Source organism: Ambystoma mexicanum, chromosome 14 (assembly GCF_040938575.1).
Source record: "Ambystoma mexicanum isolate Mex_15411 chromosome 14, UKY_AmexF1_1, whole genome shotgun sequence".
NCBI classification, from domain to species: Eukaryota; Metazoa; Chordata; class Amphibia; order Caudata; family Ambystomatidae; genus Ambystoma; species Ambystoma mexicanum.
The window spans coordinates 617,085,649-617,102,477 of NC_090940.1; the positions used below are offsets into that span (position 1 = coordinate 617,085,649).

Genomic DNA, 16,829 nt, shown 5'->3' on the forward strand with positions numbered 1-16,829 from the left:
GATGATCTCAAAAAGGGACTTGGAAGGCTGTGCCACCCTAATCCTACTCAACCTCTCAGCAGCCTTCCACACCATTGACCACCCCACCCTCTTGGACAGACTTCACGCTCTCAGTATCAGAGACTCAGCTCTGAAGTGGATATCCTCCTTCCTCTCCAATAGATCCCAAATAGTAAACTTGCCTCCTTTCTCTTCCTCGAGCCAGTCCTCCAGGGAGTGCTGCAGGGTGCCTCTCTCTCCCCACTGCTGTTTAACCTCTAACTGTAACCACACTCATTTCAACCCCATAACCTAACCTGCTATAATTACACAGACGACACCCACATCATCTTCAAAATCCCAATGGACCCTTCTGCCACCTCCACTGACCAGGCAACATGCCTCTCTGAAATCGAGATCTGAATGACAGTCAACCACCTTATACTCCACCCAGAAAAAACTGAGATCACTCTGCTGAAAGACCTCCCACTTTCCCCAACCCACCCCTTTGCCAGTCTCTCTAGGCACACCGCCCACCTCCTCCAACAGATTAAAAATCCTCGGATGCATCATGGATGCGGACCCAACCATGTCTCATCAAATAAACTGTGACAGAAAGCTGCTACCTACACTTGCACATTCTCCTCTGCCTATTTCCCTACCTGACTTTCCCTCAGTCTCTGCAATCATGACTATCCTCCTTTCATGCGTAGACGATGCTAGAACCCTATAACTCCAATGGATACAACACACAGTTGCAAGGCTACTCCTAGCCCGAAGACCCAGAGAACACATCTCACAGCCCTCCATGTGCGTCACTGGCTTACGAACAGGCGACAATCCACCTCAAGGCAATGTGCGTCACCCACCAAGCACTCCACAACACAATACCAGATTACCTGCCACATAAACATACACAATACAGGCTTACCAGAAATCTCAGATAAGCCGCAGCACTTCTCCTCCTCATTCCAGTGACAGAATCAACAATAATAGAGGGCTCTGCTTTCACAGTCCACGCACCCAGCTCTGGAACTCAATCCCTTTAACCATCCATCGCATAGAAGATTCTCTCGCCTTCAAGAAGGCATTCAAAACCTGGCTCTTCCATTCGACAGACTGACAAACTCAGCCCATCTCCTGGATGAATTATTACTCGCCCCAGATGGGAATGCTGGGCCCCCGAGGAAGCGAAGAGAGGGGTCACTTTTCCACCCCCATTGAATGCACCCCAGCCAAGGGTTTATGATAAGATCTGCAAGATCTTTTACAACCAGGTATCCATCTCTTTTCAATGGAACATCAAGCACACAATCACAAAAAAACTATTGCACCCAATCAAGCACGGCCGCCTCACCTGCATACCTCTCAAACACTAATCGATTACACACACCCAAAACACATCACTCCCTCCGATAGAATACAGCCAAGACACACACAGAATTCAGACTAGCCGTTCACGTATTCTGATCCTTCTGATTATCCCACTCCCTTGAAAATTTGTCACAGCGCCCATTCTCTCACTTCATAACTATGGGTTGCTGCAAGGGACCTAGCCACTCCCTACTCACCTTTGTGCTGACAGAAATTCACACACACATTTTTAAATCCTTTCTTCACCTCTTCCATCTCTGACTACTGTCGTCCAAAAAGCGTTCAACCCCACAGCACTTTGAGGCCACAGCAGAAGACATTATACCAGTGCCATAGAACATACACCCTCCCACCCCCAGGCCTTCATCGCCTTGGTGTGGAGCCCATTTGTCTTTTGCCCCTCCTCATTCACAACATTTTCCATTTCTAACTTCTAGTCACAGGTACTAGGGAAGGGTGGTTATAAAATATCAGGCCGCCATCTTGGATCTCATTGTTCTTGCTCTTTGGAGGTGTTAGGCTGGAGGTCTAGGTTCTCTGATCACTTGGTTTATAAAGGGAGACTGGCTGTCTTTCTACGTACACCAGTGTCTGTATGCAACAGCTAAGCCCCTTTCCCTGGGTATTAGTGGCACTTGGTGAATGCACGTTACCACATGTGTATGCATCTTCCAAGCATCAGTCGATGAGAGTGCGAAGGCTGGGAACAAGGGGCCCATCACCGCAGTGACTGCCTCCAGAACACGATAGCCATTTCGTGCTCTTTGAGCTTTTTAACAAGTACGTGCCTCGAATTGTTCTCACTCCATAGGAGGCCGTATGCATGCCAACTATCCACACAGAGGAAGAAGCTGGAATGTGATTGCAAACAGATTAAAAATAGGTTTGTTTCTGTTAAGCTACAGGGGGGTGATCGGAAGCCTGCACCCGAATCGGTCGCTGTGATCTTTTATCGCCCTTCTGCAGACTGGACCATGGCGCAGGCACAGAACAGACAAGTCCTCAATAGTGAGTGTACAGACACATGTGGAGAGTAAGGCAAACCTGAAAAAGTAAAACAAAGGAAGGGAATGGAGCACTAATGGTGGATACAATGTTGAAGAGTAGAGTCCTTGAGCAGTAGAGGACGATTCTTGGGGAGGGGGGAGGACACAGGAATTTATCTCAATGCTACAACCGAATGAAGACACACATGGGACAAAAGCCTGGAACCGAGCAAGGTGTAGAACAAGTGCCAGAAAAGGACAGACGCAAAGGACATTGGAAGAGAGCACATGACAAGCAACTTACCAAAATAATCGCATATGAAAACAGCATGAAAAGTACCCACATGAAAGACCAGCCCATAAGGCGTGCAAGGGAATGGAAAATCTCTGACAAGTCTTCTGTAACAGAAAGAGGAACTGTTCCCACATGCATTGCAATAGCCATTAGTTGTGTCACATGGAATCACCAAAGGCTTGTTGCAGTTAAGTTAAACTTGTATATGTATCCTTAACAGCTGACTGGTTGCAGGGTTATTGGTCCTTAAACAAAGCGACATGTCATCCAATGGTAACCGCACAAGGCCAAAGGTTTTAGGTCTATGAGTTAGGTATTACTTTCCACCAGTTTCCATCCCTTTGGAGGGCAACTGCTTGCAGTTGCTGGGATTCAGCTGGCGGTTGCCGTGATGAGGGTTCTCGGATGACACAGGAAGCTTGAGGATCAAAGAAGTCAAGAGAAGAGCCTGCAGCTGTTTGGGAGCATTGGGACTGGTCTAGTCCATAGAGAAGAACATTCTGGAGGCGGAGCAATATCCCCGACAGCAGGAGGCAAGATGAGGTACATTTTTTAGCTGCCAATATTATTTATAATTTCAGGTGTATTAAAGCTGTAATAATTGTGCGTAGTAACCCCAGACCTCCTGCTCTGTCCAGCTACCACCACTATCTTGGCTGTGTGCTAACCTCAATGTTTCAGTTCCCACATGGTCACACAACGCAGGCTCTCGGTGGTCAGGGAGTCGTTAGAGCCGGCAACGCGTTTGCTCCCACCGAGAGGCAAGACACCAAGGCACCCAAAAAGATCTGTGCCTCGTACCAGAGATGCCAGGTGTCCGCAGAGCTTCTCTGTAAGAACTAGTCTAAAGAGGAGATGTAAATTTGGCAAAGCGTCTGTATGTTCTAAAGTCAAGGCATGCTCCTAGTGCTTCATGGACAATGCCAGGGTGCAGGCCTCACTCCTTCTGAGAGATATGGAGTGGATAGTAAAACACTGCCGCAAATCCAAACGATGCTTTCCATTCAAGCGGCCTCCCAATCATTGTGTCTTACACATTCAAACTTTGGTTGCTCTCAGCTTTAGATAGGATGTACATTCCAGTCACAGCCCCAGACACGCTCATCCTAGTCTAACCAGGGCAGTTTCTGGACTGAACTAGTAACAGGCCTCTATCGGGAAAATATCCGCAACAACCATATTGTCCATATAAGGCTGATCTCCTGGCCTAACTAACGACAACAACAATCTGGTCAGGCGAGGAAAACTCTCTGCATGTCACTATTTATATTAAATGAACCCACGTATGGGTGATCAAGTCTGGCAGTAGAACACTATACTGGATTTCAAAAGGGTGCTCTCTGGAGTCACCACTGGAGTACTGCCTACACCACCACTAGAATTCAGTATGCTGCCACCAACCAGCAGTGCACACTCAGCCAGGTGTGTCCGAAAACTCACAAAGGGCAACTCATTGTTTCCTGATACAGACATAGGGTCCCCTCCTAGGCACATCGAAACGGGTCTCTGATGAGACATCAGGGAAAGGTTGAGCCACTCGTTAGAGAAAAAAGAAATCATAAAACCCTCTTGCCAGAGTCTAAGTTGGGGAATTTTGACTTAACAATCAAGCCACATTCCTATGTCAATCACTTTGCATGAGCAGACTTGCCCTACTGATGCGAGTCCACAAATTAAAACATTGGTAGGCAAATGTATACTCTCACACTTCACTGTTTAATGTCCAATGAGAAGCTTGTCGTCAGAAATGATGGCATACAGAACAATTCGCCCCCACAAAGCTACTGTGGATGAACAGGGAGTCTTTCACCCACTAGGAAGAAGATGGAATATGCTTCCCGTAAAATTTTCAGTCCAAATAAATGTTACCAAGAAATGGCCCGTAGCGTGGGAGTCCTGGGGGATCCACTCTGACACCAAGCTTGAAAAATGAAAATGCACCTACATAGTAAGGATGAACAGGTACAGAGGTGTCAAGAAATTGGAAAATAGGGTCCCATAACTTTTTACTCAATCAGATCTAGATGCCGACTCCACTGAAATGTGAGTCTTGGAACATTAAAGGGGCCGTGAGCTCAATCAAGCTGCAAAAAGGTACTGACGCATATACAAAAGAAAAAGGGCAAGGGCACCCGTAATATTTTTGTAAGAGACTCACTTACTTTAAAAAACAGTGGCCTCCGATCATGCAGATTTTTCCTTGGTCTTGGACTGCTCAAGAGGGGAGAGGTCAATGCGAAGAACTGGTGCTTTAATAGTTCACTCATACTAGACAAGTAATTTGTTAAAAAATGTATATATTTAAGAGGAACTAACACGGTTCCTACAAAAGAACAAAGGTTCTATATAGGATCTCAGTGTTGCTGATGCTTTAATGCTTACTATGAGGGGTGAGGTCATAAGCTACTCATCACACCTTTAAAGAGTGCCAAGTAAAGTTGGGGAAACACAAGAAACCCACTAGGCGAGGCAGAGAGGAAACGCAACAAGACGCCACCTGGATTGTGCACGGACTCAGCCTGTAGGCTCGCTTTTGCCTAGCCCTACATACTAACAGGATGGGCGCAGACTGGCCTTCTGAAGCATGTGGAGATGCTAATGGCCAATACATGAGGAAAGAGATATTGTAATGCAGGCTGGTGTTGATATAACGGAACCGACGTTGGATGAGGCAGGATGGTTGCGTTCGAAGCTCATGGGGGAAGACATTCCAGATGCAATATAAGAGATGAGACATAGAAAAAGTGCTCGCCCGATAGATTCTCGGTGGAGTTCTACTGGAAGTTCAGTGACCTCATACTTGTGCCCAACCAGTGGTGCTCCTCTGTATCGAAAGTGGAGGGAGCCCACCCCGTCAATTGAGTGCCAGGCAGCACAGACCATTGGAGTGCTTAATTTGCACAGGGGTCAGGGCGGCCTACCTCTGATCAAGGGTGCATCCCCCCCAGGTACTTTATTTTGTAAGGCAGAGCCTTCTGGGCGCCACAAAAAGTGTAGGTCACAATGACAGACCAGAAGTCTTTACTTAAATGGAAAACTATGCAGGAATGGGACAGTGATGTTAAAGTACACTTGAAATTATACCCTGCCCACCAACCCCCATGCAGAATGGGGATTGTCTACTTCAATTCTTTTAGATTGTTCCAATTGCAGCAATGGTTCAACAAAAACATATCTAAGACAGTGCTCTCTACTGCAAATAATCTAAGACAATAACCTTCCATTTTCCCTAAATCTACGGCCTCGACTGAAGGACCTGGACAACCCTACACTTTGATGGGAGGACCAGGCCAACTGTACATCTTGATGGAAAGATCGAGCCAACTTGACATCGCAATGGAAGATCGAACCAACTTGACATCGCAACGGAAGATGGAACCAACTTGACATCGCAACGGAAGATGGAACCAACTTGACATCGCAACGGAAGATGGAACCAACTTGACATCGCAATGGAAGATCGAACCAACTTGACATTGCAACGGAAGATCGCTTAAATAGCGCGCCAAGCCCAAAGGCATCTGGGCGCTTTCTTACAGAGGAAAAAGTTTACAGTTGTTACGCAGGATATATATTTGTACACAAAGTCATAATGCAGGGTATATACAGTACATATACATTATTATAGATACAGTATTTACATAAATAAGTGTTGCAGCCAGTAAAGCTGGCCACCCAGATCTGTGCTTACCAAGGCATCCAGTACTGATTTGAAGTCTTGAAACCAAATAACTTTAACCCAAGAACTATCATTGGACAAATAAAGGAAATCTATACAAGCCAAATATACAACAAATTTTAAGTTGAAGTCCCTACAAGCACAAAAAAGATTAATACTAGACAGTTAACAGGAAACCATTTTCTCTCCTGATGAACCATTGAAAAAGCAATCGGGAAACACGTGTTGAGAGCAAGGTTTGATTCAAGGATATAGTAATAATTTGTATTTGGAAACTTGAGAGCAAAGTTTATTTCAAGAAACAAATGCAACTTTGAAGTCAGAGAAAGTGTGAAATTCAACACTGGAAATTATATCATTTTGAAAGCAAGTAAATATAAATATCCGTGGTGTGATACCTAACACCAACTGAGAAGTCCGAAAGTAAAGCCTTTTTTTTGTTACCATTTTTTCTGGTGTGACAATTAACAAAGTCAAATTAAATATACTTTTCAACGCGTTTTTGAAACAAGTCCGTGTTATTACTTTTCTGCAACAATAAGATAATTTGAACCTAGCACATTTGACTCACCAACCAAGCTTTGTATTATTATTTTTCCAAAGTTGGCGCATTAGAGCAATTTGTTTTCCCAATTCAAAAGAAACTCTTACAGTGTTTACATGGTTGCACGTGGGAGGCTGCGGCAGAGTCGCGAGAGTTAGGAGTGTGCAGCAGAGATGTGGATAGGGTGCATTAATTACCCAGGCCTTGAGTGAAGAGGTGCGTTTTGAGTTGTCTACAGAATGTCCAGAAGGATTCCTCTGCTCTGAGTTTGAAAGGCAATGAGTTCCATTGTTTGCTGGCAATCGTAGGGAAGCTACTGCCACCTGCTTTTTGGAGCTTGAACCTTGGGGTTGCAACGAGGTGCTGGTAAGCTGCTCTTGTCGGCCTTGCACAATGTGTCTTTGTGATTTTGTCTGCCAAGTAAGCGGGGTCCACGCGGTGAAGACATTTGTGTGTTAAAGTGAGTGATTTGAAGATGATTCTTTCTTGTACTGGCAGCCAGTGGAGCTTTTGTCTTATTGAGGATATATGCACCGATCTGGAGATGTTGAGCGCGCCTCCAAAAGTGTTATTTTGAAGGGCCTGGAGCTAATGGATGTTCTGGATCTTAGTCCTGGCATATAAGGCATTACAGTAGTCGAGTCGGGTCAGGACTAGAGCTCTGGTTATAGTAATACAGGTGTCTGCATGTGTTGATGAGTTTGCAGGTGTAGGTTGTGGCTGACGTTGCAGTGTTTACTTGTTTTGTAAGGGTAAGTGACGAGTCGAAGTAGAATCCTAAAGTTTTTACCTTGTTACAATGGTGTTACCATCAATGTTAAAGGAATTGAAAGCATTGTTTACCTTGGCATGCCTGTGTTGAGAGCCTATGAGGAGCAACTCAGTCTTGTCGTTATTCAAGCATAGCCCGTGATGCGCTATCCAGGCTTGAATGGTTAGGTAAATGGCATTATGTCTGGCTGTGTCGGGATCGTGATGCCCAGTGATAGGTCTGAGGATCTGGGTGTCATCTGCGTAGTTAGTGTAGGTGACACCCAGGTCGTCAGTCAAATAGTGGCTTTGTAAAAAATATTGTACCAAGTGGGGGAAACGCAAGAACCTTGTGGTACACCAACGAGACAATGGTGGGTGGTGCTTCCACTTTCGGGGAGAAGACTTTCATTGTTCTGTCTGTAAGGAAAGACTTCATCCATTGGGTGGCGTTGGGGGAGAACTGTGCTGCTGAGGCCAAGTGTTTGCACAGGATATTGTGATCCACAAGATCGAATGCAGCAGAGAGGTCCAGGAGAAGAAGGGCTAGCTTCCCTTTATCCTTAAGGTCGTCTATTTGGACTTTTAAATCCAGGAGTGCTGTTTCTGTCCCATGTCTCGGACATTGCAATGGAAGATCGCGCCAACTTGAGATCTCAATAGAAAATCAAGCCAACTCAACATCTCAATGGAAGATCGATCCAACAATACACTTTGGGGAACACTTCAGACCCACCTGTCACCTCGACGTAAGGACCAGACAAATCCTTTACCATGAAGGGAATACTATTTACACCTTGCATGTAAGTAGGAGGCTGAGACCAAGAGTCTGCTTTGTTAGAAAGACCAGACAAACACAACCTCAGTTGAAAAATAATAATAGCCCTGGTCTTCATAGGTTTCACATCCCCGTGACACATAGCCTGCAGCAGAAGACATGACTCTTTAGATTGGGGTCTGCATACTGCAGCTCTGCAAATGTTTTGGACTAGAAATCCCACAATCCCTCCCCCCAGATTATACTGTTTAGGATGGATGGATGGGAGTTCTAGTCCAAATGATCTGGAAAGCCAAAACGTTGCAGGCCCCTGTTTTAGATGATAAGATCAGCTTTATGAGGGACAGGTGTTCAAGCATTCTCATGCAGAGTAGATTTAGTGCAACGTTTTTCTGGCTCCATTTGACTGGATTCCAAAGAGGACTGAATGGAAGGCTGAGAGAGGTCAATTAAAGCAGGCCAATCAGAGAGGACTGGAAATGGAGACTGCGGAGTGTAGACAAGGCATAACAATTCCCACCACCACTTAGTGCAACCCTTAGCAGCAGGCATCAGCGGGCAGAAGTGGGGGACACGAAGGGAGAAGGAAATGCAGGAAGTAGAGATGTGGGCGGGGAAAAGATGCAGATAGTCCACTGCCATTTTTACATCAAGCAATAGCAGCAGGCAGCCAGCGGGCATAGGGAAGACGCATGCAGCATAAAGCCAAAGCTTTCGTTTCTTGGCAAAGGCACCAATCCCATCCTTCCTAAATATTAGGGCTGCCATCACTTCCTGAATAAATGAATCACCTGAGATAATGAGTTATATTAAAGAACATGTGGCACAATTCCTTCAACTTCCTCCTGTAAAAAAAAAAAAAAACAGTTGGGCCCTCCTAACCCCTAGCTCACAGCCAACTCCTAAACTGCCCACTGACAGCGCAAGTAGGACATGGAGATATGGATACTCATACACCTCGTCTACAGGGCTCTCAGCTGCCCTTTTGTTGCGAGGGCCTGTGTGTCGGAGCTGCCAGTTCTCCACAGTCGGCCCTCATGCCCTATTCACTGTGAGGCTGCCTGCAGGGAGAAGCTGGGATAGCAAAGGTTAGACATTTCCCGCAGCCAGTGACCCCACACTGTTTGCTGCATAATATCTCTCCTCCCTTGTGTTCATCACTCCCCTAGTGACCAGTGACCTGAAATGGCACCTGGTCTTGCCATTAACCTGTGCTCTCAGGGGTCAGCAGCTGGTCTTACAAAATACAACTTCTAGTGGTGTTCTAGGACATCCCAACGATGGGCCACATCGCCAATGTAGTCCCAGATGCACCATGGATCCAAGCATGCATCAAAGTGGATATAATCTAAAAACCTATCTTGATTTGACCCTCAATGCACAATAAGGCCAAATGAAAGTTCTTGAGAACATTTCATATTGCCTAACACTAGAATCTATGAATTAAAGATGGGGCGAGGCACATGACCAACCCCATTTTGACAAGTGCCCGTCTCCCACATTCCCTTTAATGTGCTGCAGGTGCCTACACAGCCAGATATGCATGGTAGGTGCTCAGCCAGCACCCTCTTTCTGCCCACCCATTATTGTGACCTACAACTTTGCTCTAAGTGCAAGGTGCTCAGTTCACCTGTTCAGGTTCCAGGTTACTGGTCCGCTGCCAGCTGCACATGGTCTCAGTTGCCCAAACACACATTCCTGTTGCTCTGTGCTGAGACCAGATTACTGTTGACAAGTGCTTAGCCCCTTTTAAACATCAGACTCCAGTATATTTGGTAGATGGCTACAACACCAATTGGCGCCTTGTGCTTATGCGCCATGTATTATTTATTCTTTGTATTACTTTTATTGAGCACAAGCCTAGATTTGGGGGGGGGTACATTAGGTGGTTCAGGGGTGGAGGGCAGTCATTACAACATTGCATTTAATACTGGCCTACCGTTTAGACTAACTGGGAATAGCTATTTACAGTTAAAAGGGGGAGTCACAGGTTTAAGTGAGGTGAGCTGTAGAGGGTGGTCGTCAAGAGGAATACTGGGCTAGGTGTGCAAGCTCCTTACAGGGTGTGAAAAAGTTACTACGTGAAGGATCTCGATTTCTTTTCTGAATTGTTTGGGGTGAGTCTAATGTTGACCGATGGAAGGTTGCATGGTCTAGGGGCATAGTCTGGGAATGCTTGTTTCTTGGTTGCATTTCTGATGCCCTATCCTGGCCATTCGGGACATCACAGTGATGCACTGACCAACAGAGGTAAGCACTTTGTCAGGTGGAGAAAGCGAGTATCATGACAGCTTTGTATATAATGCAGCTGGCCTTGAAGGCGATGTGCGCTTGTATGTGTAGCCTGTGAAATTTGATGTTTGGGCATAATGTTGCCATATTTGCAGAGACCTTTGATAAGGTATGCAGCGGGGTGGTGGCTACTTCTCAAATGTTATAAAGTGGTAGGCCGGTGGCCAAGGCACTTCGTCCAGTTGAGGTAGGGCCAGGTCCTGTATGGTGGATCTGAAACTGGGGTCCGATTGGAAGGCCTTGATTGTCAGCAGAAGGGATAGCTGGTACCATGCTGACTTTTCTCGGCTCTGCTTTTTTTGAAGAGGAGATAAGTAACTAAATGGAATTTTAGAGACCTTGCCCAAGGGTTCAGCTGTAGGGCAAAACCCTCGAGGTTCATTTCGGACAGCCACGTCTGGATGTGAGGATGTTCAGTGTTGATGAGCAGCAGGAATTCTGACTTGGTGCATGGAGTCTAGTTTAAGATGGCGACAGGACATTGAGGTCTGGATCTGAGCAAAGCAGGCCTTGAGTTGGGGGGAACGTCTTTGATGGATATTTACTGGTAGAGTCGCCTTATCGCTGGGTAGGAGGGATCCCAAGGGTTCCCTTTAAAGGTTGACGATCATGGGTGAGCAGATGTATCCCTGTGGGACTCCAAAGGTTGACAGGTTAAAGTGATCTGGAGGAATTCATCTGGACGAATTGAGGGCAGTTTACTAGATGGGAGATGATCCAGAGGATCTTCTCAGTGATTCCCATGCAGTTATACAGTAGGGTGATGATGGCTTGATGGTGCACTGTGTCAAAGGCTTCAGAGAGAATGAGAAGGACTAGGAGGCAGGGGTGTCTCATCAATGATGCAGAATGCACAGCCTCCCCACTGGGTGGTAGCGGTTTCCTTGCTGAAATGGGTTTGAAGCCTGATGGGGAGGTCTGCAGAAGGCCATTGGCATTGGTGTGTGCTTGGATTTGGGTGGCTACAGTCTTTGAAGGACCTTATCTAGGAAAGGAAGGCATGTGTTGGGGCCGTAGGTGCTGAGGTAATCCATGTCTTGCATTTGGTTCAGGAGCATGGTTAAGATTCTTCCTATTTTGAGGTTGGTGGAGAAGGTGTCATACGTGAGGGAGGCCTCGATTACCAGGGTGGGCTGCAGGGCTTCATGGGGAACGTCATGAGGATTAAGAGGGGATCTAGATGGGATATTCTTTGCGGGATACTAGGGTCGGCCATGTTACTGTTACCATGTGGATGAAGGCAAGATGCTCTCATATCCACTTACTGCTGTGAGGTGCCTGAACTCCTCATTGGTGCCATGTGCTCAAACTCAGTTACTCCTTCGAAATGCTCAGACTGCCTGGAATTAGTGGCAGGTACTCGGACCCTATGAACTGTGTCATGGTTCAAACTTTTAGCTTTGTGAGATGCTCTCACTCATTGAATATGTGCTTGATGCCCAGGCCCCCTGAGACTCGTTCAGTGCTCCTACCCCTGAGATTGGTGCCAGTGCTCTGCCCGGAGAGTGATTAGAATTTCCTGCCAGCGTGAAAAGCTTGATTTTCCTACCTTTGTGAGCTACGTCAGGATGTAGCTGGTTAACTGTTTGAGTTAAAGAGCCATAACCACTCAGCAGCAGGCTGCCAGGAACACTCTGAAAATGACAGTCACAGGTCACCAGGACACAAACCCACCATTCCGTCCACAATTAAGTAAGGCATGAAGATGCAGAAATGCTTGCAAGCAGTCCCAACATCCATGCTAGCTGCATCTGCAAGAAATCTGATCAGCACCGAGCGTGGCAATGAGCGTATTTCAAGTAAACTGTGGCATGGCAGCAGAGGCCTGGAACAGCTTGTGAATGAGAAAGGAAGAGGACATTTGATTTCATCCAACATAGAAAATTTTACTCACCGTAATAACCCAATCCTCTGTCGTTTAGCCCCTCCCTCCTTTGTACTGTAGAGATGTCCTTCCCATGTTGGGAAGAGACAGGAGCACGTGCCAAAGCAAGGTAAGCTACAACTAAGCTTAGGCACATGCTTGGCCTCACTCACGCCCTCATGTTTTCCCACTATGGTGCTCCTTACCCCATTATCCATCCGGTGTGGTGTGGCTATGGCTAGGCAGAACCAAGAGTGGCTCTATGTGAAAACGTCACCAGGAAAAAGTAGTCTTGTGAAAATGTCAGCAGAAAAGTAGTTTGCAAAATGTAGTCATTTCATTGAAGCAATGTAAAGTATGAAAATGTTGCCAGTGTAAGGTTGCCCCAAACATCATTTGTAAAACACAAAAGGCACATGGCTGTAGCCCCAACACTGACCAAAACCCCCTACTAAAGTCAGCCAATTACCAGCTCTCCACTAGCATTATAACCCGACCCATGACTTTAGCCTCACTCTAATCTAGACCCGTAATTCTGACCCTAACCCTTTAGCTTTCCCGTGACACAAAACACCAAATATTAAAATAGAAAATAGTGATTCCCAGCTCGAACTCCATCAGTCCACAACCTCCACAGCCCTTGCCCTAACTCAAACCCTTGCATTTATACTAACCCAAGCATTACCCGAAACCCAATGCCAACACCATAACATTACTCTGTACTAACTACTATGTTTATCCTTACCTCTTTCCCACCCAACATCTCTAGCCCTCCCCAACCTCAACTCTATCCCAAACCCTTACTCTGTGAACCCTAGACTCACCTTAGCACTTACCCAAAACCCTTACTCTATGCAAACTCCTACCGAACCTCCAACATCACCAGCCCTCAACAACTGCCCTGACACTAACCTCTAATTTATTCTTAGCCATACCGCTAGTTTAACCTTAAACCCTAGCCTTACCCAAACCCCACCATAACTCTTGTACTCCCCCCTACCCCTAAATAAGGAAATCACATGACATCCACAACCTCCTTAACGCCAACACACTGCTTTTATGACTACTGTCCAGACATTTTTGGACTACTTTTTGCTTGGCAACCTTTTTACTGCCAAGGTATTTTCAACACGATTTTGTCAATCACTGCATTTGGGTTGTCAGCATTTTCACTGGATACCCCTAGATTGGACAGGTCATATTTACACTACTCTGGTGCAAAGCAGGTTTTTATTGTGTTACCCATAGCCTTGTATCCACAATCCTGGGAATATTTCCCCATTCAACTAAATATTACTGTGACGGGCTGCACTTCGGTGCTTGCGCTGGTGCACAAACCGGAACCCTGGGTGAATTAACTGAGATTACTAAACAGGCCGTTCCCCGTCCAGGCGTTGACATTTCAATAATATTCCCAAGAAGAGCAACATTACTAGGGGAGATTGCTGCTACCAAAACCTCGACTGCTCAGCCAAAGACATTCTTCCACAACATAACTAGAGATAATGGCAAACAGATGGTGCCCACAGAAAGCCGAGCTTGTGCACGTGGCTTAGTTCTAGATTGCCACTATAGAAGCGTGCCATTCGAAAGTCACCGAGGAGGACTATGTTCTAACTATGAAGGCAAATCCCACCAAAGGGTTGAAGTGCATAAAAAGCTTATCACTACCGAATTGAAGACACTAATCAGAGTGCAATATAGCCTCTGGATGCCTACTTCTTGGGAATGGGTGACTGTGTCTTAAGTTCTTCCCTAAGAGAACAGAGAGGATGTGTCATGGATAAAGGTCTTCATGACACATCTATTAAGACTACTGAGAGTTAAATCTACCGCCACATAAATATGAACCAGGTCACTTTGGGAAGAACAAGTCCTGATTTGCATAAAAGTCTGATATAACTCTGGAAAGAAATGAAGGTGAGCGCGAAGAGCCACTAGATGCTTGCGGATCCTCGTGTCTAAGGTCCTGCTGAGGATCAAGACTGTACCTTGCTCACATGAGAACCAGATGCAGCACAAAAAAAGCAATCAGCCACATGTCTCGTTTCGCATCACTAGATATGCATATTCGAAAGTCTTTGAGCCGAAGGAGTGAAAAAAACAATCAAATCCCAAAATTAGAAGGGCGTCTTTTGTGCCGCCCAACCACAGGGTACGGTAAACAATATCTTTAACAAATTAATTCCTGAAAGAAGAAACATCCTATTGCTGAATTCACATGCACACCAAAAGGTACAAGGAAAAATGTATGCAGGACTCAAAAATCTAATTCTGAACTTGCCTGGCAAGATGGCAATGAAAGCACATGGTCTCAGGGCCAGTCATATGGACAGATCTTTTTTTTATAATCCACTGCCTGCAATAGTACCACAGCCATTGTATCTTGACCATCTTGACCATCACCTCATGGGCAAAGTTCTGACCCCCTCAACAAAAGGCCCAGGTCACAAAAGTGATGACCTCGGGAACTCAGAAGTTTATTTGTGTTTATGGATCACTGCACAAAAGACGCAGGGCAAAGGATACAGTGGAGAAGGGAAAAGTTGTGTACACGGAAAGGTAGGGTGCAGCATCGGCTCAGCGGTCGAAGAGGTTCCTCAGCGGTTCCTTCAACACATCGCCCTTTTGCTCCCTTCTGTCTTGTATGATTGAAGGGGCACCACTTGATTATTGACTATTTTGGAGAAGGATTGTCTTCTACTCTTTTCCATTCGTACATTTCAAAACCTCCTCCTTAGCAACGGGAATATTCACATGCCATGAATAGAGTGCCAAGTAGTAATCTTAAAATGGGGTGGGGTTGGAGCAAGCAAACTATTAACTAACAGCCGAGCCACCATCCATCTTGTCCATAATGTAAATCTAGGCAGTGCTCTCTTGTAAATGTAGTCTGCATCTCCAAGTGACCTCTTTTGTTCCTGGTGCAATGTGTATTTCTTTCAGCTCAGGTTGCCCTATAATTTTATGTAGAATCCAACCCGCTACCATAAAATCTATAACGTTTTGTATCCAAATGCTATCAACAGTGTAGCAAACGAACACTCTTATTGCATGTAAACTATCAGACTTCTCTCTGCAGGACACTGCAGATCCTCGAAGAAGGCAAGCAGCTCAACAGCATAATTCACATAGAAAGGTGACATAAACATGTGCATATTTTGAATGTTTTTTTTAACCCAACCTTCTTCTAAAGACACATCAATATATCCTGGCACTTGCAGCTCACTCCCACGTCATGCCAACTGGAACGTTACCCCGCTGGTGGGCTCCACATTCAGCGCTGACCTTGGCATGGGTGGTCTGGTTAGCGACACATTAAGCTTTTCGATCACTGAACACTTGAGAAGTGATTGTCATTTTGGTGTCTTTCTTTATGCTTCTTAAGGCAGCCAAGAACCCCGACTATATTCATAAGTGAACCACTTAGCCACTATATGAAGTCGGTACCCAAGCAGACTGCTATAGCGGGTCATTTTATTCTTCTCCAAAATCACAAGACTGCTTACCTGCTTAAGTCATGGTGTGGGTCTTCGAGCCTCTGGTCCCAATCACTGTGAACATTTTGGTTGTACCTAATCAGTGGCGACTGCATGTTAAGTCTTTAAAAGCTCAGGATGTTGATCATCTACTCTAGGCAGAACTTGCCTTAAGGTCACAATGCCACCTGGACATCCCATACAAGCAAGCCATGCCCGTCTATTGCAACAACCATATCCTAGAGACACCCTTTAGGAACTATGTCCGACTGAAGGGTCTTACCCCGAATTTTATAAAGGGAGGAGAGCCTCCTGCTTAATACTGCCATGGTGTGGTCCATGAAATTGATTGAACAGGCTGCGATCAACCGCCTGGGGCCCTCTGTACGTCAAGCAGGAGCACTCAGCTAGGGGTACAGAGTGGGACCTGCCTATTAATATTTGCATCCTGGTCAGCCATAGGGACAGATCTCACCAGAGAGGTGAAAGAAATTACAGGAGCACTGCAACATGCTTCTCAGCTTTATAGAGGCAGAGGTACGTTCAAGGATCTACTGCTGCTCCTTGCGCAAACAAGCGCAGGTTGTTTTTTGCCATAATCGCCATAATAATGTCTTGGAGTCCTACCCCTGAGACCAGAAATCACCAAATAATCCAATAAGCATCCCAGGCTGCAAAGGTAGAGTCTGGTTTTAGTTCCACACAGCTGTGCACAGCACAAATCGGCAGGGAAATTTGCAGAGCATCGTGTCCAGAATTGTGGCCCTGAACACAAACCTCTGTTTTATAGACCTTCACACAATAGGATC

The 16,829-nt window shown here is 45.8% G+C and overlaps 1 protein-coding gene across 2 annotated transcripts in view; it reads right to left on the reverse strand.

Annotated features, from left to right (window-relative positions):
- Window positions 1–16,829, reverse strand: part of FLVCR2 (FLVCR choline and putative heme transporter 2) — a 322,375-nt gene that overhangs the window by 19,061 nt on the left and 286,485 nt on the right. The window contains exon 11 of one of the 2 annotated variants that reach the window (XM_069638045.1): window positions 12,227–12,311. The exons of the other annotated variant lie outside the window; for it this stretch is intronic. Within the exon in view, the coding sequence (XP_069494146.1) occupies window positions 12,227–12,311 (85 nt within the window). The remainder of the gene's footprint in view (window positions 1–12,226; window positions 12,312–16,829) is intronic. 2 annotated transcript variants of the gene reach the window in all.